A 23982-nucleotide genomic window follows, 5' to 3' on the forward strand; every position below is an offset into this window, starting at 1 on the left:
AAGAGTTGGGCCTTGGCTTGAGTTCTACAACTCTTGTTGAGGGAGTCGAAGTGGTGCAGTTCAGAATTTGAGAGAGCTATAGACTCGAAGATGGACCCAGAAGCAGATCCCACGGATCTCTCGGGTCAAGCGCATCAGAGCAAGCATGCGCCTTGTCTCAGAGCCTCTCCGCCGCGTGCCTTAACCTCCCCGACGAGCTCCGCCTCGCCCAGTCGCCGGTCGCAACACGATGGATCATCGCGCCTCCTTCCCAATCGCGTGCGGAAGCTCCCTGCAGCCCTTTTCCACCTCGCCACCCGCGCGCATCTCCTCACCAGGATCCCCAGCCGCGCGCCCCAACGCCTTCCAGCTTTCCCGTCGTTCCTCAGTCACACTGCCCACACGCGCGCCCCGCGACGATACCGCTTTCACCGACCACTGCGCCATTAGTGACAACTCTTTTCCCCCGCCTCGCGAGTAGCGTGCCACGGCAAAGCCGCTAGTCCTGCGCTTGCTAGCGTCGCCGCTTGCCTTGTCACCTCACCTGCAACGCCCTCGCCTGTAGTGCCCCTTCCCTCCAACCTGCCACACGCTAGCCGAGTCGCCGCACCCAGTCCGGTGCTTGACGCGACCAGACCCCGCGCTCGTCCTTGCCAATCCTTCCCTCCGGCAAAACCGCGCCTGCATAGCTCTATCTTCAGTGCCCAATACCGTAAGACCCTTGTCCCCGAAGCTCCGCTTCGCCGGCCAATGGAGGCGTCGACCAATCGTCCCCACGGCAGAGCACTCCATCCTCTTCGACCTTATCCTCGCGCTGCTCGAACTCCTTCTCTTCCGCGCAGCTATAAAAAGGGTACCGGAGTCTCTACCGAAGTTTCCTTCGCCATCGCTGCCTTTGCCGCACCTTCCTCTTTTTCGTGCTCAAGCGCTGCCGCATAAGCTCTTTGAGGAACTCCCCCTCTCCGCTCAACACCCGCCTTTCCAAACTCACCAGCCGCTGGTTTTCCTCCGCACGGTGCTAGAACTTACTTTTTGTCAACAAGAAGCACCGCCGCCGCCGGAGCACTACCGGACCTCGCTGCCGCCCAAGCCTTAGCGCCTTTCATCGTTCCGCCTGAGCTTGCTTCCTTCCCGACCCCAAGACTTCGTCAGTAGGCCTAAAGGTAAGCTGCCGACCCCTTTCCGTCTCGCCCGACCCTTCTCCGTTCCGCCCGACCCCTTTTCCGTCTCGCCCGACCCTGTCTGTTTCGCCCGACCCTTATCCGCCTCGCCTGAGGGCTCGACTGTATCTTTTTCTTTTGACCAAGGGTATCTGTGTAAAATTTCGGGGACTTCTCTTTGTTAAGTCTAAGGATCCCGATACAGTTATTTCTTAAGTCTAAGGGTCAGATCGTAAGTTTTCCCAATTCGACTCCTTGTTCTTGTTCTGAATCAACCAAGCTTGAGAAGTTTATCTCAAATCGAGGAAAAATCCGAAAAGTGTGAAATCACTTGGGTTGGAATCCTATTCCTGAGTAGAATCCAATAAAATGGGATTTCACACCTTTCCTGTAGTTTTGCTATAGTTTTGGGGCTAAATCTTGCAAGTGTTGTTGAAATAACCGTCTAAGTGTTTTAACCCCTGCATTTGCATTCCGTGTAGAGCTAAACCTCGCCGACGGCACGTACGAGCTGCACCCGGTATCAGAAGACGGAGTTGTAGCCGAGCTGCCACCTGTAGGAGCTGAAGCAGAGCACCCAGAAGATACGTTTGCTTCCACCCCGCTCGAAGGCAAGCCCCGGAGCATAACCCAACTTTTCTAAACTTGTGCATGCCTTCAATTGTATGTATGTGGATTTACGTTATAGGAGTTGTTTGAAACCTTAGATGCATGATTCAGTTACCTTGATCTGAACACTAGCATGATAAGTCCGAGTAGTTGCAGTGCTTAACACGACTCGGTAAAAGTCGAGTGATTCTCTATCACTCGCGAGTTATAGGAGTTGCTTGTTCTCCTTTGGCACCACTATAAGGACGGTGGACGGGCAGGGCCTGGTGAACTCTTTTGGTGGTCGGCGGATCGCCCCGTTTGTCTACATGAATCTGTTAAGGTCGAAAGTATTGGTGTTCATGATCAAGTATTTGAAAGTACTAATCTCATACCTAGTATGGGATGGGGAAGCCTAGTACCTGATTGAATCAGGACGTGAGCGGTTCGATCCACTGTCTCTGGAACAGAGTTTTCCCTTGCGGTCGCATGTGGTGACAAGTGTGGTCACAGAACGGCAGAGGCCGGGTCTGTGGAACCTTGTACCAAGAGAAGTGGGCCTGACACGGGTTAGGGGATTGATGGGGATGGCCGACAAGGGAAGCGACCCTCTGTGGTGCGCGGATGTCGTGAGATTAGGTTCGCCATGCATGGTTAAGAAATTCGAATCGATTCGTCTGCCTCTCATAGTTTGGGACTGATTGATCACTATGCTACACTGAGTAAGGATGGAACATGATGATGATGTGAACCTTGATGCTTGTTCTTTAAATTGTTTGGAAACTATGATTGCTTAGCATAAGTTGCCAATATAGACTGGTTAATGAACTTAGAATCTGAGCTAAAATATTGAAAGTAAAGACCTATTGTAGTCGCTTTTGGCAAAACAAACCCTCAGCCAAAGAGCCTTGCATGTCTAGAAGTTGGTGGAGTAGTTTCCCACCGGTCGGTTAAGTCTTGTTGAGCTTAGCAGCTCAGCCTTGCTTGTGGCACATCTTTCAGGTGATGTTGAAGTTCGTGAGTTCGCCGTTGTTGGCAGTTGGCCTCCCCAGCTTCCTCCTGGGTGGACGGTCGAGTGGGATCCCTCCTCAGACGGCGAGGAAAGGGATCATTGATGTCGTGATCGGCCTCAGCAGTGACATCCGACCCGGCGCTAGCCTCTGCGATTTATTTTTCCGCTGTTCATGAACTCTGTAAAAACTTTGATTTTCCGAACCAGTGTTGAAAGAACTTAATGTACTTGTTTAAGTGGATGATCTGTTGTATTCTCTGGAACCACTCACCTTCGTGTGAGCTATGCAAACTTGGTCTTGTATAGTGGTTTATCGGATGAAATCCGACAGATTGCCGAGTTAACTTTATATGATCGCGTGTTAGGCGACTTAATTGTGCTTTAGCTAAGTTAACCCGAGCGGTTCCGCCACAAAAAAGCAGGATCTCCGAAACCACTGCCGCGAGACTCCTGCACAGGGCGGCAATCAGGTTTTTGGGCAGTGTCCACACGCGATCGCTTGGTGATTCTGCAACATCTACTTCAACACATTCGACTACATTCTGCATGGAATCATTAAGTAATTTCCGTGCGTAATCCTATTCTAGTTAGTATGTTGCTTGTTTACATGTATTATATGCTTGCATTATTTTTTATCTATATGTTTTTCCTCCATATAAAATCTGGACTATATTTTAGGTGCATATTTCCCACCAGAGTCGGGTAGATTTTGTTATAAGAGAGAACGAAATCTGGATTCTACAAATCTACTCCTCCGAACATCCAATTAAAATCCTACCTAAAATCTAGCTTTCGATAACAACCCAAAATTAAGTTCTTGAGAATCTAAAATCTAATTCAAACGAGACTAAAAAAAATATAAACGCAATCCAACCAATCCCCATCCCCGACTTCACCGCTCCCCCACGCGCGGCCCGCGCCCATTTGGGGTTTTGGCGGGCTTCTTCCTACCGAAAAGCAACCGGCGCCCACAAAACAAAACCCCCGCAAAATCCCCGCTCCCCCATCTTTCGGGTTTTGGCTTCCACAGGCGAGCGGGGAGAGAGAAAGATAGAGAGGAGGTCGCCGGCGATGGCGGCGGGGACGATCTCCCGCATCCGGCTGGAGAACTTCATGTGCCACTCCAGCCTCCACATCGAGCTCGGGGAACACGTGAATTTCATCACCGGCCAGAACGGAAGTACGCTCGTGAACCCTAGCCCCCTCCCTCCCTCCCTCCCTCTTCGCTTATCTTCCCATTCCTCGCCGCGGACCCCTGACGATTGATGCTCTTCTCTCCTCCTCTGCGGCCGCTGTGGCGCAGGCGGTAAGAGCGCCATCCTCACGGCCCTCTGCGTCGCCTTCGGCTGCCGCGCCAAGAACACCCAGCGCGCCGCATCCCTCAAGGACTTCATCAAGACCGGCTGCAGGTTGCGTCCGCCCTCGTTTCCCTTTCCTCCCTTCTTTTAGCCCGAATGTCATTTTTAGAATCTATGAGTGTTCTTTAAAGAAATAGTTAAATCAATTTTATTCAGGGCCACCGATTTTTCGTGGATCTCCATTACTTCATTGTCTGTTAACTGTCGATGTGGCTAATAGATACAGTTGCCTGCGAGTTAGAATGTGGTGAACAGCAAACATTGCGCTAAACGCCTACACCTAGTATATCCCCAATATGCACCTCGAGCTATAGGCCTTTGCAATATATTGAGGCTGAAAAGGGGAAAATAATTTCTCCACCATTTTCATGCACAGAGTGTATTCTGAATCTGCCATACCCATTCTTCTTTTTGCAACACCCACTTGATGTCCACTTGATGTTTTCTACCTCCTTTTTTTGTGAACAGTTGTAACCTGGTCTAATTTGTTCACATTTCATGCTGCAGCTATGCTTCCATTGTTGTTGATATCAGTAACCACGGGGAAGATGCGTTTAAGCCAGAAGTATATGGGAATGTAATTATACTGGAACGCAGGATTACTGAATCAAGTAGTTCTACAGTTTTAAAGGATCAACATGGTAATACTACTTGATTTATCCTCCCCAATTGTTGGTTGTGTTCTCATATTTGTAAGCTGCTTTTCTTGGATAAAGTTTTGACACCAAGTTGACAATTGTTGGTTGCAGTTTTCATTCTAATGAACTGTATTATTTGCTGTAATGTTATTGTAGTTTTCTTTGTCAGTAGGTAAGATTTCTCGTATCTAAGTTTCGTTTTCATATCCCTAGATTATTAAATTCGAGATTGTTGGCTTTTATTTAGTCACACCTGTAAGGGCGTTTTACAATATTAGGCTGCTGCATCTTTTCCATTCTTTTCTAATTTTCAACATGCATTATGTCCCATTTCCGATTAGGCAAAAATCTCATATGCTCTTGAATCTTTGTACGTGGCTCGTTGCTGTGCATAAAGTTTTCCTTATCGTCATATAAATATATAATCATATTCAGAGTGTTAGGTGCCCCAGCTTTTTTTATGTGTTGCTTCCATTTCCATCATAAATACCTAAAAGCCTGTCAAACAAGATGCGAACAACTGTAGCATCACAGACATAACAATAGATTTTGGACCTGAATAGGCTGAAATTTGAAATGGCATTAAATGTGAATTAAATAAATTGGTAGTTGCGGATTGCTAAATAAAACTAATAGAATAGCTTCTTTTATTTATTAATTTATTACTTCCCTCTCATGAATTCTTGTGTTACATCAACTGTTTGTCTGCATGTACTGGAACAGGGAGGAAGGTGGCGCATCGCAAAGATGATCTCGTTGAAATAATTGAACATTTTAATGTAAGTTGCTTGTTAGCTTATGAATGGTATGCTTAGAATGCTCTTGTTTGTTTGAGATGCTTGGTTGCTCCTTCATTATTTGTTTGGCTTTGGGCATGGTACAGTTGTTTAAAATAGGCAAAGTATGAGTGTACTATTATTAAATCTATCATGCTGCAATGTCTGAGCACTCCAGCCATATGGTAAGGTTATGCCATGCACACATCCCAACAAGTTATATCTCAAATTCAATTAGAAATTTAGGAGCACTGCACATCTTGATGTTGACAATTCTCTTCGTCATGCGGCTTTCACCCATTCAAGCCCCCAGCCATTTCCAATATGTTGAGAAAATGAGAGCTTGAAAAGAAAAAGCAAAGACTCAGATTTGAGCAATAAAGGGAGCACCTAGTGCTGAAAGCTCCTTCCGCTCAAGTTGGGGTCTGTGGAAAAGGAAGTTAGTGACATCCTTGTGTCATCTGATCAAATTGTAGCATCAACAAACTCAAGAAGGAAATTTCCTCTGGATTACTGACAAGGAAATTAATCATGTGGTGTATGTCTTGTCATCCATCTAACACACATGTGCAACCACGGTGCTTGAAGCACCATCATGCTTCTCTCGGTCTGCCTGTTTGTGACAACTATTGGCTGCAGGCATTTAAAACCAAGAAGGGAGCGATCTCGGATTGGGAAGCTAGGGATAACATGACGTGAGGAGGAAGATGATCTTCCTTTTTGATTAATTTCTTGTCTAAAAACTTTCACGCGATACACTGCTGGCTATATAGGTCAGCTCACAGTTCTGGCCTCACTCACGCCAACTCACCCAACTCAACTCATGTTGACACCTACAGCCTTCCTGCCTACACGACAGCTTGGTACTGTGGCATCTTAAGAGTGGAGAATCTTGTAGATTCTTACTTGTGATGCTTTATCATGCATTCCCGCTGTAGATATCGATCGACTACTTATTTGCAATGTGATAGCCTGATATACTTTTTTCTGCATCTTGATCCATCTGTGCGAATTTTCAGATTGATGTTGAAAATCCTTGTGTAATTATGAGTCAAGACAAAAGCAGAGAATTTTTACATTCAGGAAATGACAGGGATAAGTTTAAGGTAACCAATTTCATTATGTTTCTAGCAATACAATCACATACGACGTTTTACTTTCTGCCATAATTTATCTATGCAATGGAACATCTGTGCCTGGATTCATGTGCCTCTCAGTGGTCTATTATTGTTGAATTGGCGAATGCAAGTTCATGTCCTTCTGTGGCCTCAACATTTTATATTTGCATTCTCGCTAGACTATTTATGATTTTTGTTTCATGAGAAAGATAGTGCTTCATTTATACGTTTTGGCTGGCCTTGAGCTGGTGAGCTTAGTACACTGCGGTTTGAACTCAAAATTGTTCCATACATTTGTGCATGCATGTGCTCTCCTCCAATATAACTGATGAATGGTTCCATTCTTGTTTTTCACTGTTCATACTTTCTATTTTGCATCAGTTCTTTTTCAAGGCTACTCTTCTTCAACAAGTGAATGACATGCTTGGTTCAATAAGAGAGAAACTGACTGGCGCGGACTCTATAGTTGAAGAACTGGAAAAATCGATTGGTCCAGTGCTGAAAGATCTTGATGATCTTCAGGGGAAGATAAAGAATATGGAACATATTGAAGAAATAGCACATGAGATTGATAACTTGAAGAAAAAGTTGGCCTGGGCATGGGTTTATGATGTTGTAAAAAAGATTGAGGAACAAGCAAATAAGCTTGAGAAACTCAAAGAGCGTATCCCTGCATGCCAAGAACGAATTGATCGAAATACGGTAAGTGCTGTTTTATTGGAAACAATTTTGTCCCTTTTTTTTTTCTCAGCATGATGTCCTGTTGTACGTTCACAGTGATATTATTTGATATTATTGTTACCTGACTGCCTAACTTTATTCAATTTCTTGTTGAGGAATATCACTCCTAACCATCAGTACCACCAGAAGAACTTCATGTTTGTTAGCCAGCATTATATTAAATTTAAATTCAGTGTCTGATTAACTGCTACTTTTTGCTTGTAGTTTTGTTAGATCATATGATGAATTCAAAGAGACTTCTTTAATGCATTTGAATTGTCATATATGGAATTTGTAATGGTAAATGGAATGAACTTCGAACAAAGCTGTTTGTTTCATCTTTACTCTCCATAGAAATTTCGGTCAGCTAGTTAGCACATCTATATTGTTATCTGCAATGCAGGTTATAGCACCAAATTTGTTGATACATAACAACATTGTTCTTCTTAATATGTTTAAACCTTGACTTGTCATTTGATTATTTCATGGCCCAATTCGGAGTCCATTTGTCCATTTACCAAGTAATCTTTTGAAGATAAAAATATCTTCAAGTTTCATTTGTCTGAGTAGTTAATTCTTCCTACTCACTGAGGATATTGTAGTTACCTTGAAAAATTTCTGTGCTATATTAATGAGTTTGGGATACCAGGTCTGGAATATTAATGGGTTGTTAACTGAATTCAGTTTGCCTTATGCTGTAGGCTATTATAGAGGAACTGAGGAAAGATTTTATTGTGAAGAAAGAAAATGTTAGATCTTTTCTGGAGAAGACACAAGAAGTAAGGAGGATGAAGGAAAAATTGGAACATGACATGCATGAGGTATTTATTGTCTTAAGTAGCTCCCAGTAGGCTAGTATTGTTGTATATATTTGTCTATAATGTTTTTCAATAATTACCTAAATACATTATGACTCGTAAGTTATAACCCTGTTGTGATGGCAATGTTCTAACTCAGAAGCATAACCTTGTTGCTGTGGCATGTGGTTTTCATAGCAGAGGTTTACACGTGCATGGTCTTATAAATTAGAAAATTACACTAATGCATGCATCTGCACTTCATGTGTTGCAATTCGCTAGTTATACTTTTCTTTTTGGTGCAAATTATGATCTGCAGTTTACCTTTAGGTCATGGATTTTGCCATCTTATTTTTACAACCAATCGTGAAATCGTTCAAATTTACTGCTTCCATGCAATTTTTCAGTTCCACTTTATGTTTGCCATCTGGATGTGCTTATATGAGCATCTGTATATTTAATAAATATATCAGTTAAGGAATCAATTGGGAAAGCATGTGACGAATTGAAGTAAATTTAGAATTGCAGGCTGCAAATTCTGTAAAAACCTTACCGTTTGTGTGTGTCCTAGTTTTTCAAGTGTTGGCACATATTACATCTGTCCTTTCCAATTGGGTTATTGTGCTATTAATTAAAGCATGTTCCTTTGCTTTGCAGGCTGGGAAACTGAAGATGGATCTAGAGAAAGAGCATGAACGCGGTATGCAAATGTTGAATAAAATGAATAACCGTGTGAGACAACTTCAGGTGCAGGTTGATGAATTTGAACTGCAGCATATGCAAGAAACTCAGGTATGCTGAATGTATTTCTTTTTCAAAATTAACTTTATCTCAATAGCAATGACAAGCAACGTGATGGGTTGTAGTAGCCGCGAAGTTAATCAAAAAACAATTCCTGAAGTTGTGGCGCGAAGTCCAGATCCTCAACACACACCAAATCATGTCCTTTTTTCTTGGTCAATTTCTTTCAGATTTTCTTCCTCACAAATGTACATGGTATTGCACGATATGACATGCCGTATGCCTCGCCATATTTTTTTTCTTTTGAACATGTAGGAGAGCTAAGCTTCATTCCATTAAGGAAAAAATACAACGGAGAGGGCATAGAATACCATCTCCCAGACAAAACACACCCACCCACCCTGGTAGGATACTAGAGTACTAGACAAGGACCACATTCAACTAGGGTATCTAGGGTAAGCGACCTTAGGAGCAGGACATTGGGTCATAGAGTCCCATGATGACAGCCTCACACTACAGAGTACTTCCATTTTCAACTGTCTGCAAGACCAGCGAGACAGTGGCAAACACCATGTGAGTGTTAGAGTGTGGTTTTGGGAGCTGCAGAGCTAACATGGGCAGTTGTGGCAGACATTGCCGCTGGCGACACGGTTGCCATTGGCAGACATGGTGGGTTGCTACTGGCCGCACTAAGTTGATCTTGTGTAGTCGTGTGTTGTTTGATGATAAAGTAATGCATGGATCTAGGGTTGGTCAACACTGTCAAGGTGTAGACATCAATGCAGACATCCTGCTTCATGGTTCAGTGGTGCTGATGGTAGTTATTATGTGTTGTCATTAAGTGAAGTCACGCTGCCAAGAGACTAATCGGATGGGGAGATGGAAGACGGCAACGGCTGCATGTGGGCCAACAGCTCGGCCGATGTGTCTGCTCGCCAGGTGTCCTCGTGGAGCCAAAGAGGGGAATGCGCGGCGCCACTGCTGCGGTGAGGATTTCACGTGGGTGGCGCAGTGCGTTCGTGTCTTTGGCTCCTCGAGGTGTTGCTCGGGTCGAGATGATAAGGCTGGGGAGGATAAGCGAGATGAATTTGACGAAGGCAAGGAGGCTGGAAGGATAAGACTGAACGTTCTGTATGTGCAGACCTGAGGGCATCGGGCTTGCTGGGCTGGTGGGGTTAGCTGGGCTGGATTTTTTTTTCTCGTTTTATTTTCTCGTGCCATCAGGTCGGCCCGTGGGCTAAATTCTCAGCTCGAGCCTGACCCGAAATTTACTCAGGGTTAAAAAATTTGGCCCGAGCCAGCTCGATGCTCTGGCCGGGTTTGAGTTGGGTCGGTTTTTTTTTGGGCCGGTTGTCAGGTCGGGCGGTCCATGATCAGTTCTATTGAATGGTAGCAAGTTAAACAGGCCTGTACCTGCTCATTCTGCTTCTGGTATCACCTGCTAGAACTACCTGACGCTAGTCTAGTACTAAGTTGTCGATCTGCTTGAGTCTTATTACAATGTTACTCGATCAGTTAATAAAGGACCTGAACGGTGCAACAAGTTTTTTCTTTTTGGGGTGGGGGGGGGGGGGGGAGGTGATATTGTCCTGTAGTGAGAGGATGCGATGGGATGGGAGTGACTGTGAAGAGGGAGAGACAAAAGCCAGACAGCGGCGATATAAATGGTTTGGGTGTCCACAATTCACTTGCGGGTTTGCCTAGGAGAGACCCAATTATTGCCAGGCCCCTGGATCCCCGCTTGATTTTTATCTCCAAGTTGATGGAGACTAATTGTTGCTGGATAAGCTAGGGGCCTTGGGCAAGCCCAGTGATGCAGCTGCAGTGCAGCAAGGCGGCATGTCAAGGAGCAGCACATCTGCGACAGCTAGGCATTAGTTGTTGGCCTGTTACTTAGCTTGTAGTTTTAGCAATCAAGTAGTGTTAGACTGTTAGACAGGATTGGGTTGTTTGCTACATAAGGACAAGGAAGTAAGTTTAGTGTCACCATTTCTATAAAGCCAGCCAGCCAGGGGGATTGAGATAGGCAGGTTGCAGAAGATGAAGTACGTGTCTGCTGGCGTCTCGTATTTCCCTGAGTTCCTCTCTCCTTAAGATGCCTTCTTCCAATAGCGCCATGCACGTGCTACCTCCAGTTGTCGCTGTCTGGCTCCCCTCCGATGGATGTTTACCCAACCCTAAACCTGTTCATATCAGTAATCATAAAGTCAATCAATTTGCCTTGTAAGTAGAGGCATAGAGCCAGTGGCTCAAGTTGCTGGTGCTGGTAGTTTGGACTTTGGATGACTAGCAATGTCCAGTTTCGTATGGTGCTATGCTTTGAAGGAAAAATGATTCACCAATAAACTGTTTTCCTGGTTAAATTGCTCCAATGTGTTTTACATTAAAAAGTGAAGTAGCTAGTGAAGCCAGTTATCATTTTTTAAGGGAAATTGGTTCCTGATCCGGCGTCCCCTTGTCAGAATACGATCGATCCAACCTGTTGCAATGTTCCAAAAATCCATAAAAACACATAACGTACACATAAAGTTAAGTAAACCTGCAATTTCAACTCCAAATTCATCTTTGATATCGAGATTCAACAAACACAAGGAGTACTGTTAGCACATGATGAAGAATGACGTACTAACTGCTTGTCCATTTGCTTTCTTGGCATCTAGGTAAAGTTGAAATTGATTTTTTCTGGGTTTACTTAACTTTGTGTCCTACTGACATGATTTTTGGGGGAAGTTTCAAAAAAGTGCAACATGTTGGATGTGATAATGGGAGCACTGGAGCTCTTGGTCATTTCTTGTATATTTATTTTTCTTTGGAACCTTCAATTTTTCTTTTCGAATTTCCAATTTTTCCATCTCATCTGAATAATTTATACATCATATTGAAGGCTGAAGTATCTCAAATTGAGGACAAAATGCGGGAACTACAGCAGGAGATCAACTCTGCTCATTTAAGTGCTACAAGGTCAGTTTTTTCATCCTTATTACTTATGTGTCACCAAGTTTTGTTATTGGTTCTTGATGCTGCCTTTGTGTTATTTAGGTTAAAAGAGGAAGAGAAGAAATTATCTGAAGAACTATGGGGCATTACTAAAAGCATCGGTGACATTGAAAAAAAGGTATTTGTGACTTCTGCCTCTCCAAACTAGGTCGTTGATGTGCAATGTGCCCAGAGTGTGGCTAATTCATTTGTGTCTTGTAATGATCCCCAAATGTGCTACAAGAGAACCAGGTCTTTTGCATGATGAATTTTCATCTCTTGAAACACCACCTCAACAATCAATAATTCATGTCCTGGATCTTTAATACCAATTAACTCATGTCCTGGGTCTTTAATACCAACTTAATGTGTGATCGGAAGTACACTAAATCCATGCGTATTGCCTCTTTCCTCTTCTCAGTAGTTGACACACCATTACTCCTCTCTTTAATACCAATTTCCCCATCTACTGGATTTAAGGGAGTCTATAACATCGGTCAACTTTTCTTAGTTTTATTAATTATTTTCTGTAGTTTTTATTGAAAATTGCATATTCTGCGGAAGTATATCTGAGTCATTCTTTGATAGTTTTGTTTATAACTTTAAACATGTATGCTCTTATCTTTCTAAGCTTAAATGAGATTTGACTTTTTAGTTTCTTTCGTTTGACCATGCATCTTCACTATTTTTCTTGAACCCATTACTGGCAAGTCCCTTCTCCAGCATATAAAGTTAGCCAGTGCTGCTATGGTTATGAGTTGTCATGCCTCTCTTTATCTTTGGATCTTCTGGGTCTTGTACTGTATATTCCATTAAATGTTTCTTTGCAGATAGCTGAAGACGCCCGCAAGATCAATCACCTGAAATCTCAAATTAGGGATTTTCAACAGCGCCAACACGATAAAGTAATAACCAGTGCTTCAGTTAGCTGTAACTATTTCTATTGTGATACTGTCCTGTGTTTTCTGACTTTTAATGTAGCAACTGTTTGGTAGTATTTTTGTTTACATGCTGGTGGTGATGCTTCTTTGCAGGTAACAGCATTTGGAGGAGATAGAGTTCTGAGCCTCTTTCGATCGATAGAGAGACATCAGAGTAGATTTAAATGCCCTCCTGTCGGTCCAATAGGAGCTCATGTGGTACGAAAGTATTATTTTGATTATTTTGATTGTCTTGAGTTGTCTCTGTTGATTACTATACCTGCTCTCGATTAGTCTCAATAACTTGGTATCAGGGTAATAATATCATTCTAATTGCAAATTATAACTCAAAGTTTTCAAATTTCAAAGATACTCCCTCCGTTCCAAATTGTAGGTCGTTTTAGCTTTTTAGGTTCATAGATATTATTATGCATCTAGATATAGTGTATGTCTAGGTGCATAATAATATCTATGAACCTAGAAATGTCAAAACGACCTACAATTTGGAACGGAGGGAATAGCTCTCAACCGGTCTCATCCTGTCTGACCAGTTTTTTTGGCTTTTAAAACAAAATTTAATAGCTAAGTTTCTTTTTTTGCACGGTATTTAGTATTTACTGGTATTCTGTAAGTGGTTGCAAACTTGCAAGTTGCAACCTTCCATGTTTATGGCTGTCAAATTTTGGCAAACTGTACTGTGAAGTGGTTTAGTGTAACTTTGTGCAGTTGATATGTCCTTGATAGACCTTTTCCTTGTTATGCCATATGGCGGTCAGCCTGGCACAGTAGCTCGCGGTCTTGTATCTCTGCTCCTTCCGTGTCATGTGTATTAAACTATTAATTAGTTTGTTGAGCTGTTTTCTTAGGGATAAAGCAATTGTTTAGATTTGATTGAGTTTGTTAGCCATGTTGTTGTGTGATTGGCCTTAGCTTTTGTCTTGTAGATGGTGCCTAGTCTATATGGCAATAAAAAAAAAACTTGACCGGCGGGGGGAAAGACCGCCCTCACGGCATTACACTAAGAAGAAATCTCAGCCAATCCGGCCGAGAAACCCCCCGAACCCCGGCTTCACCCTATAGGGCCTGTACCGTAACCTGGGCCAATCAGAACCAACTGGGTTGGCGACCACTGCAACTACCCCGTGGTAGGAGGGTCCAAACCAACCATAGGTGCCACAGGCCAGTGCCTTGCCAGTATTTTTTCGGGTTGCTAGTGAGGGGATTTTTTTTGCTGCCACCAGGATTTGAACCCTGGTTGGTGTCTCCCTCAACTTGGGAGCTTACCACTAAACTAAAACAGTGTTGGCAATAACTTGTGCTAGGATTTATTAAGCAAGAAAGAAATAAATGCGGTCCCTGTTCCTGCTGTTCAGAGCCTCTATATTCACCTCAAGGGTGCACTTGGCTGGAACAAGTCATGCTAAGTTGAGAGGGCGAGCATGCTGCTGCTGCCAGTTGTTTGAGCCATATCACCCTGAGTATTTGTTTTGATCTGCTGTATTCACCTTGAACCATGAACGAGAAAAGGCATGAGAAATATTGAGTAGTATTTGTGAAGCCTCGTACTTAACTGGAAGGGACACCAGAGCATTCTGCCCTCCCCTCTCTCTGTCCAGGAGATGGAAGGGCAGAGCTTTTCTCCCCTTCAAATCTTCTATGCTTCATTAAATATGCTGTTTAATTACACATAGATTTGATGTGTCCATCTCAGTCAAATTATTCATCCTGAAAAGAGATCAATTGGTTACTACCAAGCCTTAAACCTACTGTACTTTATGATTGTGATCTGCCCAATGCCCTGTCCTCTGTTCGTTCCTTTATTTTCTTCGGCTGTATGCATATGTTGACTGTTTTTGGCTTCACTATGGCATGGTCTTTACATTATTCCAAATGATTTATTTTTCCTTAATAAAGGAAAATATGGCTATTTTTCTGCTGTTTACCTCTGTTCATTTGAGCCACTTTATTCATATTTCTTCTCCTTGCATCAAATGTCATGAACAAAAATTGATTTATGATACTAATTTGGGTTTCTAATTAGCTGGCAATTAATCTCGTTCCCCTATTCGCTGGAGTCTTTTTTTAGTTCTGTTGCACTACAATGTGGTGATAGAAATTAGTAGTTTTTGTGTTATCCCACACGAAATAGCAATGGTGTTGTTTCCACACAATAACAGTGCTCGTTGTAATGCAGGAACTGTCCAGCGATTCCTGGTCTGTTGCAGTTGATTGTGCATTTGGGAGGCTCTTAGATGCTTTCATTGTTTCATGTCATAAGGATTCACTTCTTTTACGAGAATGTGCGAAGGAAGCAAACTACCGCAACCTTCAAATTATTATATATGACTTTGCTAAACCACTGTAAGATGATTAGGTGTTCTGTTTTGTACACCTTTGGTTTCGTCTCAAATGAAGTATTATTCAATCTTCTTTTAATAGGCATGACATCCCAAATCATTTGGTTCCTTCAACACCACACCCGACGATACTCTCAGTTATCCGTTCAGAAAGTCCTACTATACTAAATGTATTGGTGGATCAGGTAGCACATCTTCAGAAATTTGTTTATCTTTAGACTAACCCTGTAATCTCTCTTTGTTTTTTCTTCATATGCTTCAGTTTGAAATGTATTTTGATCAACACTTAGGTAAAAGTATCTCTATTTCAGGGCCATGCAGAGAGACAGGTTCTAGTACAAGATTATGAAATGGGAAAGTCTGTCGCATTTGATCAGAGGATACGAAATCTGAAGGAAGTATATACTTCAGATGGTTACAAAATGTAAGTCTCATTGGTACTCCTTATTTTTAGATCAGGTTTTGCTCATACTCTGGCTTCAGTGGCTTCAGGCTCCATAGAGGCATCAGATCATACTTATTACATAGTTACAGCCATGCGCCGTGAGCATCACACAACCGTGATGAGAGTATAAGCAAATAACACCATGACAGTACGTTTGTGGTTCGAATGAGGGACATTCGTAGCAAATTCTATTAATCTCCATCCATGGGAAGCAAGAAATCTGCAAGACTGTTGTCTCCAACGTGCCATGCAGCATGCAAAGATCGCCATTTCCTTATTCTCTTTATTTCGCTGCAGCAACGCCCAAAACCAGAGCCAATGCGTTCCTCGTATAGCACCTGCATATAAGATTTAGTTTGTCCTTTATCAAGAACTACATAATTCCTGCTAAGCCACAAAGCCCACTAGTCCAGCATAGAGCAGCAGGCCAGCAACTCCTACCAACACCTGTGACCGAATATTAGACCCCATCCTTATAAGCCAATGAATAATTAGATCATCTAAGTTACTAGGTGCAGATGTGCAGTATCAAACACAATGTGAACTGTATGCTAAAGGAACTTAGCAAAATGACAATAAAAAAAGAGACGCTGAATTGCTTTATTAAAACTGTGGAAACAATACTTTTGACTCCCTTTCCAGTTTCTTCATGCTAAGTGGCCTTCAGTTAGTATAACACCCATTTCGGGTACGACATAAAAATCTTGATTTTCAAAGTTAGCCTCATCTTCCATATTTCTTTATTTGTAATTAGCGTGCTACCATTTATGAGGACCTTATACGTTGACTGCATAGGGAAAACACTTTGGTAGTATCCCTAAATAAACTGGTCTCTCCTATCATTCAACTGTACCTTCGCAATTTTTGCAACTAAGTTATGCCAATCCACTAGTTTGTTACCCACCAATGCTCTCCGGAAGGAGACGTTCATTGGAGAACTAACATTGGCAACTGTTGCTTGGCTCATACTCTTTTTTAACTCTAGCCATTTGTCCACTAGCTACTGGGAAATGTACATGTGAAGCACTGCAGAAAATAAATATTGCAAAGTGCACTTAGGCCTTAGGGTTCTAGGCATTTGCTCATCCCCCCTTTCCTATACAAACACATAAAAATTTTTATAGAAAGACAACTGCAGCATGCACTACTTGCTAACTTGTTTTTCAGATTATATGTTTTCCAATTGTCTAACTTACCATCTAACATTCATCTGGTGGTTTTCCATCTGCTGAGATTTTAAGAAAATCAACACCAACTTGTTTAACAAATTTGTTTCCTTGCATGTAAGGTGAAAAATTTGGTTTGAAAATAACATGATTTCTTTAGCCCCTTAGAAATCTTTCACTGTGCCGGTGGGCAATTTTATTGAGATGATTAGTGGTCTCTCAGATGTTACTGGTTTAACATTGGTAGTTTGTAAATCACACTAAATTTGGTTGCTAGCATGCTTAATTGCAGACAATGCTACAAATTGGCAACCTTAAAAAATTTGGGTGGTAGTTTGCACCAACTTAGAGCTCATCATATTCTAACTCTTGCCAATGGGGAGCTGGTGCTTTCTATTTCTGCAGCATCCTTACTGATTCATTTAATGTTTCAAAGTGTCTTTCATAAAAGAAATGATGATGAGCAGATGATTCTGTTGCCACTGCTTGCAGGTTTTGTAGAGGTTCTGTTCAGACCATTCTTCCTCCAAATAGAAAGTGGAGAGCTGGACGTTTGTGCACTTCTGTAGGAGAAACAATAACTGAAATGAAGAATGAAGCTACTGGAATTGAGCAAATAAACTTAGAGAGGGAGGGTCAGAAAAGTGAATTAGTTGTTCAGCGAGGAAAAATCGAATTGCAGCTCAGAAGTTTGAAGGTAAAATTCTGATTGCTTACAATTTGCTTTAAGTCATCCGATGGCAATTCCTCTTGTTTGACAGAGAAAAAGAGAAGATGAGGAGCGGCGTCTGGAGCGTAAAAAACTGCAGTTAGATGATACCAAGAAGCTTTCTGCTGACAATAATCATGATACTGCTGTGGATACCTCCGAACTAGTGGCTGAAATGATGGTTTGGTCGTGATTATCCTTTTACTTCATTGCAACTAATCCTCATTATCTAAGCAAGAACCTGACCAATTGACTATTGCTACCTACTTCTGCAGCAAGTGAAGGAAGATATTGGGAACAAAGAATTAGTTCTGCAGAAAATTAATTTGAAACTAACAGATGCTTTGCAAGAAGAGAACAATAAAAGAGCTTCCTACAAGGACTTTATTGGTATCATCCCTTTTTCCATTAATGCTTATTCTCTTCGCATTTGATTTATCATACTTTATTGTCATATTATAGTTATGGGGTTATAAGAACTTCAAGAAAGCACATGTAACACCATGATGTGCCAGCAAGGACATAAACAGTGGGTGGCAAGTTAAGTTTGCAAAATATAAACCATCTGGATATTGAAAGTAATTCAATTTGTTAAAGATCTAATGTACTTGAAAACTGTATAAATTTGACTGTGAAACTGTTATATCCTGCCTTAACTCAAGGACACTCTTTATATCACCTTTTTTGTCAGCAGACAATACAAAAATACTTGTACGTTCATTGTAGGAGTAGGACAGCTCATATTTTAATCTTGCTGGTTTGAGAGAAAGTATGGGGAAACATTTCTGCCCTTAGTCTTGCGACTTAGCTGGTACCGTGCCAGGCTGGTTTTATTTTGATTTTAGGTTGGCTGGTGTGGCTGCTCGAATTGAGTCTGACTCAGTGTAATCTATTCTGGAAGGGGTACCAGTTGTGATTTTGAAATTTTCCCTCCTCAACCATCCAGAAAAAATGTTATAATGTGAGCAGTGTGACACGGGGTCTTTCTTGTGTTAAGAGTTATAATGATGCTTTTATTTGGCTTTTCCAGCCCTATACTGAAATTTCCCCACTCTGTTTATTTTAGTAAAGACATAATTCTAGTTAGTGTTTAGCCTTTTGGAATAAGTTCTTTTTTTTATCTGTCTGCTTAAATTTGTATCAAAACCCATGCATAGTTGTTCCATCTGTTTCTATTTTGACCATGCATTATGCAACACTTTTAGATTGCCAACTCATTTTCCCAATAATAGTCAGTATGATTTAAAACTACAGTTGGCAAAACCAGAGGGAAAAATCCGGGGAAGTTATTGATGTTCTTTAATCCTTGAAAAAACCGTGGCGAAGTAGGCTACAGTTTGCAGAAATATATGCTCTTTAATCCTTGAAATCTTAACGAACTGCTAACTATGGTAGCCTGCTTAGCCATGGTTGATTATCTATACGTACTGATTTCAAAATGCTTTATTTCAGAATCTGCATATGCTGAGATGGGGTCTATTAGTGATGTAGAGCATGAATTGCAGCTTGTCGAAGAAAAAATACATGATGCTCAGCAGGTGCAATTCTCTTATTCTAAGTATTAGTTTGTGTGCTCTACTCGTTGCTTTCTATGAGCTTTGAATATCAGTTTATATTTCTCGAACAAATATCAGTTCATATTTTTACAAACTGGCTGCCACAAGTGTGGCAAAGTTAGTATAAAAGCTGAACAGATGGCATGACAGCTCGATCAGGGGCGAAGTGTTGCATTGTGCAAGCTATTTAAGTGTAACTTAAGCCCATGCACCCTCAAAATCACTGCCTTTTCTTCCTCTCAGACATCTGCTTTGGCCACTGCTAGATCTAAGTAAAGAATTCGGTGTTGGATGGCTGTGCCACGTGAGGATGAATTGGTTCATGGATAAAAATATAAGAGAATTAGGAGGCAGAAATAGCTGGGGAAGAGGGGGGCCAGTCAAGTCTGAGAAGATGGCAAGAGGCAACAGTGTTGGTGACAGTACTTTGAACAAATATAATACCAAAGGAGGCATGCTGTCTTTTGTTTCCAGAAATTAATTTAATCAATATAAGGTACAGTTTGGAATTTGTTAGGAATAAAACAACTTGTTTGGGATCCATATCAAAAGGGTAAATTTCAGGGAACCTGTGGTTTTATGGTCATTGTCTCAGAAAACCATGGATATATAGTTTGTCTCACTTAAACCTGGTATTTGCAGAATGATGACGGCGATTTCGTGCAGTCCTTACTGCTATCACCCTTCGCAGCAGACCAGTAGTTCCATGTCTCCACTCCAGTCGTAGGCCATGCAGCCACCTCGCCGTTCCTTTAGCTCCCCATATGGATCCCTTGACGTCCTTGTTGACTCTGCCATGGATTTGGTGCTTTGGTGTGCTCTGTTCCAGAGTTTTGGGTCTAATCAGCCACATACAGTTACTACTCATTACGGTTAACAACCGAATCGATCTTAAGATCTTACCTAGAGAGATTCAACAACTTTGTACTTGAGGGTGAAGAAAGATCTTCACTGGTTGTAATGACCGAAGGGACAGCAAGGGTGGCGCAGGTTAGCGGCAGCACACAGAAGGCATCGAGGGTGGCACAGGCCTACTCCAAGGCCCACACTAGTTGGACTTGCTACTTCCTAATGGTATCTTGGATTCGGATGTTGCAAGTTGTTAAGCTATCACTGTCCTTATACAATATGCATGCAAAAGGCCCTTGTTATTAGGGATCTAGCAATCATCAATAATGAATATCAATGTTCTCAGCCACCTGTTTGTCACTGCTACAGCTGTCACAGCAGAAGAGTTTAGCACAAGTGATACATGGATGTGCCAGAGAGGGTGGTTGGGGCGATGGCAAACCTTTTGAATAGCCAACAAATTGCAATTGATTGCAACTCAAGTAGACTACTGTGGATGTAGTGGCTGCTTGCACCCATTGCTGATTAAGGTCCTTGGTGATTCTCCCCTTGCAATACAGTGTTTCCTCAAACCTTAGCTTAGATATGGGTGCACATTTAGTGGCCTCTTCTCATATGTTCTAGGCAAGATCTTGTGTTGGTTTCTCAGGTTTTGTCTTATGATGGTAGTACAGAGGGGCTATGTGAAACATGTGAATACGTGATAAATGTAATTACATTTGAATATGGTTTATAAAAAAGAGCTCCTTTTCCACTCCTTGGGTTACTTATCTCTTTGATGCCACATGAAAAATACCCTGTGTTCTGGTTCGCCACTCGTCACCAAATGCTATTAAATGCACTAGTCTGTTACCTATTCCTTCAAATTCTTTTTGAGAATGAAACTAAGCATGCTATTCTAAATAAAACTAAAGTCGAACTTTCTAGTGCTTATAATTATTGTATCTATCCCTTTCATATAAAGGAGATAAAACAAGAAAGCTTTGCTATATTGTTCTAACATATATATTGTAGGTTTACATGATAACATTTACACAACACTAGTTCCACTCATGGTACTTAATTTTATTGTATTCTTAAACCTTTCCAGGAGAAAGCTCACTATGAAGATGTCATGGAAAGGAAGGTTTTGGCTCCTATTAAAACGGCTGAAACCGAGTACACAAATCTTCAACAGCTTCATCAGGTTATTCCTTTGTCACTGGCAATATGCCTTTGCTAAAGCCACCTCCTTTTTAGGTGTATTGAGCTATGTTGCATCATGAAAAGATCATACATTCTAATTCAAATTTGCACCTTGTGTTTGAACGGTACAGAACCTCCTTAGTAGGTATTTAGTATTCTACGTTGTTGGAGTATAAGTAAATTGCCCATCTCTCCTCGTCAGCTTAAGCTTTTGGGTTGAACTGATTGGTGCATGCAACTCAATATGGTATCAAGGCCAGAGGTCTCGAGTTCGAATCCTGGCAGGCGTGATTAAATAAAATAATTGCAGCCCACTCCAATCTCCACGTATGCGGCTTGAGGGAGCCTGCACGTGAGGGGGAGTGTTGGAGTATAAGTGAATTGCCCACCTCTCCTCATCAGTTTAAGCTTTTAGGTTGAATTGGTTGGTGCATGCAACTCAATATGCGTACCTATTACATTGGGTAGAATGTTCTACAATGAAAGCAGTTCTAAAAGCAGCAATTTTATATTAGCATTTTTGAAAAAAAAAGATTTATATTAAGTCATTCTCAGTTTTGAAGCATATACCACTGACACTGATGATTGGAGGACTTGAAAGCTCCGTATTGAGCTTTTTTTTTTAACTCAACATCAGAATTATCTTGTGACCTTGAAAGCTCTGTCTTCAGCATTTTTAACTCAACATCAGATTTATCTTGTAACCTGAGTATCACTTCTGCTTCAATTTCAATTAGATAGGTAGGTTCATTTGTCTCATGTCCAGTAATGATTTTATACTCTTCTTTAGGAGTACTTTGAGAAAGCTTCAAAAATATGCATTGAAAGTGAAGTGGAAGCTCTGGGGGGTGTTGCGGGATCCACCCTAGAACAATTGAGTGAGGAAATTAATAAATTGACACGGAGATTACAGCAAGAAAGCAGAAGGTCTGCGACCATTTATTTGCACATATCTGCACAAAGGTAAATAAATAATATGGTTCTGATACTTTTCCTAAAAAAATATCTGTGCAGATATACTGAGAGCATTGATGATCTGAGAGCCTTGCATGACAAAACGAGACAGAAAATCTTGAGGAAACAACAAATGTATGCTGGTTTTAGAGACAAATTAAATGTAAGCACATTATATGATTCTGAAAATGGCTAATCTATTTTCCTTCTTAATGAGTTTGGTGGTTATTTTTTAACTATTCAATTTTGCTTGTGGATACATACAATATCCCCAATATTATGCCTCATGCAATATTTTTGTATTGATTCAGTCATATTCAACTATTGTTAGTGGTGTTAGATATATTAGATAGGCTCAATGCACTCATAATGGATTGTTTTCAACCAAGTTCGTCGTTCTGTGCAGGCATGTCAAAAGGCTTTGGACTTGCGATGGAAGAAGTTCCAAAGAAATGCTGGCCTCTTGAAGCGTCAGCTGACATGGCTGTAAGTAATTTCTTGTTTTGATGCTAACCACCAATCATTCTTCTAGATCGCCCTCTATTGCATAAAAATGATTAGCCCTGAGAGTTCTGCCACCTTTCTATATATGAAAGGTTCAATGAGCATCTGGGAAAGAAAGGTATCAGTGGGCACATCAACGTAGATTATAAAAACCAAGTTCTCTCTGTTGAGGTGATCTGCTTTCACTAGCTTTCCTTATCTGAATGTACACAGACCTGTTTCTTGAACTAATCTAAGTAACATGTTTATGGCGTTTGATGTAGCTGACAATGCCTCAAGACACGTCTCGTGATACCATTAGAGACACTAGAGGACTTTCAGGTAGTTGCAGCTTCTAATCAGTCTCAGTTGTAAGATTTTATCAAGTTTATTTATTCTTGAAAAAATTGGTAAAAAATACCCATATAAAATTGTAACTCCTTTTGCTTAGTGTTTGTAGTTGCAGAGCTTTTTGTTGATGCTGTCTCTTTCTCTAGGTGGAGAACGATCTTTTTCAACGCTTTGCTTCACCTTAGCTCTTCATGGAATGACAGAATCACCTTTTAGGGCCATGGATGAGTTTGATGTATTCATGGTGAGGACTCACGACCTTTACCATTTTCTTTGTCCAGATAAGGACAGGCAAAACTTTGTAATTGATGGCATCTGAATTTGGCAGGATGCGGTGAGCCGCAAAATAAGCTTAGACACCCTAGTAGATTTTGCTATTGCACAGGGTTCTCAGTGGATATTTATAACCCCTCACGATATCAGGTCTGTCGATGCAATCTCATGTTTGTGTTGTTTCAAACTTCACCGCTTCATAAATCATAACTGTCTCTATCGGCTACTCATATATGTTATGTCTCTCCTCAGCATGGTTAAGGCTGGGGACCGGATCAAGAAGCAGCAAATGGCAGCCCCACGTGGTTGACTTTCAGTACACCTTGTAAATGATGCCCTAGGGCCCGTCTCCGACTTGGAGTGGATTTGCTTGGAACTGCTACTTCGGTATTTTGTTTGTACATAGCTTATTTTATTTAAAGTGTAGGCTTATGCAGGGTTTGATCAGGAGCTTGTGACCCTGCACCAGCTGTTGCATTGCTATTTGATCATGATCCCATGTGTATTACAATGTTAATGCGTGGCTGATGTCTGTCCTTAGGCCTTGAAATGAACTGAAGCGGGGGAGCCGTATAGGTGGGGTCAATCGGCCGCCTAGCTCTTCAAGGTGTTAGACGGCATTATTCAACCTAATTTATTCCCTCATCAAAATATCAAACTTAATTAGGCTAACTAAGAGCATTTCCAGCAGTATTCCATATTTTCCAATAACCAGTTAGGAATGTTCCAATATTATTTTTATTGGAAGGGTTGATTTTGCAGCTTCTTAATAATCTCATTTCAATCCAACTATCCTATTGGGAGTCACAACTCCTCCCTTCGTTTTCTTTTCTTAGGCGTATCCTAGTTTTCTGCTTTTGCGTATCCTAGT

At 41.5% G+C, this 23982-nt stretch overlaps 1 protein-coding gene across 2 annotated transcripts; it reads left to right on the forward strand.

Moving 5' to 3' along the window:
• The first annotated feature begins 3715 nt into the window (after positions 1–3715).
• LOC101778060 (structural maintenance of chromosomes protein 6B) lies at positions 3716–23792 on the forward strand. Of its 2 annotated transcripts, XR_214633.3 has the most exons (29): positions 3724–3919; positions 4043–4148; positions 4605–4738; positions 5459–5514; positions 6531–6617; positions 7011–7331; positions 8051–8170; positions 8804–8938; positions 11772–11848; positions 11927–12002; positions 12694–12768; positions 12898–13002; positions 14978–15144; positions 15223–15325; positions 15452–15564; positions 17244–17448; positions 17513–17641; positions 17736–17850; positions 18913–18998; positions 20956–21051; positions 21841–21977; positions 22065–22167; positions 22411–22490; positions 22601–22679; positions 22772–22829; positions 22985–23082; positions 23167–23261; positions 23364–23498; positions 23653–23792. XR_214633.3 is itself a non-coding variant. In XM_004956268.3 (28 exons), the coding sequence occupies exons 1-28, from the start codon at positions 3811–3813 to the stop codon at positions 23419–23421; spliced, it is 3123 nt and encodes a 1040-aa protein (XP_004956325.1). In that variant the 5' UTR covers positions 3716–3810; the 3' UTR covers positions 23422–23783. The 2 variants fall into 2 exon arrangements, 1 of the variants encoding a protein (XP_004956325.1); XM_004956268.3 differs by having other exon boundaries at positions 3716–3919; positions 23364–23783.
• The last annotated feature ends 190 nt before the right edge of the window (positions 23793–23982 follow it).

This window comes from Setaria italica, chromosome II (genome assembly GCF_000263155.2).
Source record: "Setaria italica strain Yugu1 chromosome II, Setaria_italica_v2.0, whole genome shotgun sequence".
Lineage (NCBI taxonomy): Eukaryota > Viridiplantae > Streptophyta > Magnoliopsida > Poales > Poaceae > Setaria > Setaria italica.

Excerpts from the sequence above, each read along its gene's own strand:
- LOC101778060 (XM_004956268.3), top strand. The coding sequence starts at position 3,811 with ATGGCGGCGGGGACGATCTCCCGCATCCGGCTGGAGAACTTCATGTGC. Across the intron at positions 4,739-5,458 it reads AGTTTTAAAGGATCAACATG|GGAGGAAGGTGGCGCATCGC; the intron begins GTAATACTACTT and ends GTACTGGAACAG. Across the intron at positions 17,642-17,735 it reads AACTAGTGGCTGAAATGATG|CAAGTGAAGGAAGATATTGG; the intron begins GTTTGGTCGTGA and ends CTACTTCTGCAG.